General features: G+C 65.8%; 2 protein-coding genes across 2 annotated transcripts in view; both read left to right on the top strand.

Moving 5' to 3' along the window:
- RPUSD1 (RNA pseudouridylate synthase domain containing 1) overlaps positions 1–855 on the top strand; it is a 4,158-nt gene extending 3,303 nt beyond the window's left edge. The window contains exon 6 of the mRNA XM_011962489.1: positions 728–855. Coding sequence (XP_011817879.1) covers positions 728–855 — 128 coding nt within the window. The remainder of the gene's footprint in view (positions 1–727) is intronic.
- A 527-nt stretch (positions 856–1,382) lies between these two features.
- Positions 1,383–1,628, top strand: part of LOC105526486 (mesothelin-like protein) — a 20,781-nt gene continuing 20,535 nt past the window's right edge. Inside the window, exon 1 of the mRNA XM_011962487.1 lies at positions 1,383–1,428. Within this exon, the coding sequence (XP_011817877.1) occupies positions 1,383–1,428 (46 nt within the window). The remainder of the gene's footprint in view (positions 1,429–1,628) is intronic.

Genomic DNA, 1,628 nt, shown 5'->3' with positions numbered 1-1,628 from the left:
CAGGAGCACCCAGCTGGGCCCAGCCAGGGACCTTTGTAGAGCCCAGGCCCTTGTGTCAGCCCAGGCCTGGGGCAAGAGAGGGGCCTGGCGCCCCGAGTCTCAGAGTTCTGTGGAAGGGGCGTCTCATGAGTCAGCACTTGGTCTCAGGTCTGCCTGGCCCCTGCCTGCCACTGTCCAGCTCCAGGGCCAGCCCTGAAACCCTGGTTAGGACCCCAGCAGTGATAGCAGCAGGGCCTGGACCAGAGGCAGCTGCCGCTGTGCCCTCAGCCAAGACACGGGTTCCAGACCCGGAGTCCCCACTAGGCCCCGGACCGGAGGCAGCTGTCACTGTGCCCTCAGCCAAGACACGGGTTCTACCCTAGAGTCCCTGAGGCGAGGCCACAGGCCCCGGGCTCACTGCTGCTGCTCCCGTGAGTCAGTTTCCTCATCCGTAAAGGAAGGGGCTGGTGCAGATCCGAAGAGACCACATAACCCTCAAGTAGCACCAGTTGGGCGACCCCAACAGAGAGCAGCAGCAAAGCCCTCGCAGCCAGCACACCCGTCTCTCTCCAGGCCCCTCCCTGGCCAGTCGGGGATGTGTCCACTCTCGGCGCCTGGCCCCGGCCTCCCCTCCCCCAGGGCTGGCTTGTCTCCAGGCTTCCTCCCGGTCCTTGTCTGAATCAGCCCAAGTCGGAGCCAGGCATGGCTCTCCTCTCCGGTGGGACTGTCTCCCCACCTTGCCCCCCAGGACCCCACCTCTCTGGACTGGGGGCTGCCGACCTCACCACCCCTAACTGCGACCAGCTGCAGCTGTTGGAGCCGCTGGGGGCCAGCCCAGCTGGTGGCCGGCCAAGGGGCCTTCAAGGCCTGACCTGAGCCGGACCCTCCTCAACAAGCCAGGCCTCCAGAGTGCCGTCCCTCGTGGTGCACATGCCTCAGGGTCAGCCTGGAGCTCTCAAAGGGGCATCTGGGTTCCCGGCGGACTGTACAGGCCTGAGGAGCGGTTACCCACCAGTCCCCCCACTGTTAGCCCCCACAAGACCCAGAGCAGGGATTAAGTCTCAGCTTGGCCATGGGGCTGGCTCGTTGGGCACCCATAGCTCTGGTGCAGGGGGTGGTCATGCCACAGCTGAACCTGAGCTGCAGGATCCCAGGGCCTTGGAGCCCTTGTGGTCCCGCCAAGCAGGGGCTGAGCCCCTCCCAAGATGAGAGCTGGGGTAGGTGGGCCGGGTTGGGGCTTAGCCTGGGACACCCAGCACCCCATCCCAGTGAGGGGAGAAGCCTGGCAGGCGGGCTGGGAAGTCCCTCCTGTCTCTCCTCCCGCCCTGGCCTGCCTGGTGGAGCCCCACAGTGCACACACGGGTGCTCCTGCCTGCCCAGCTCTGTGTTCTGGTACCCACAGAATGGCCGCAACTGTCACCATGCCTGGCCACCGCATTGGGTCTTCGTGTGCCTGATGTCCCCACACAGGGACACAGTGTGTCCGTGTCCACGCTCCTGGGCACACAGATCAGGAGGCCCGAGATGCACCTGTACACGCAGGCACCAGCAAACACGACGGACTGAGATGCAGGCGCGCGACACGCCCCCTGGGGCGCAGAGACTGCAGAGCAGAGCCCTGGTGGGCAGGGAGAAGCATGAGCTGGGCC

The sequence above is a fragment of the Colobus angolensis genome, unplaced genomic scaffold (genome assembly GCF_000951035.1).
Source record: "Colobus angolensis palliatus isolate OR3802 unplaced genomic scaffold, Cang.pa_1.0 Scaffold59, whole genome shotgun sequence".
NCBI lineage: Eukaryota > Metazoa > Chordata > Mammalia > Primates > Cercopithecidae > Colobus > Colobus angolensis.
The sequence above is the reverse complement of the archived record's forward strand: the minus strand, read 5'-3'. Positions and strand labels throughout refer to the sequence as shown.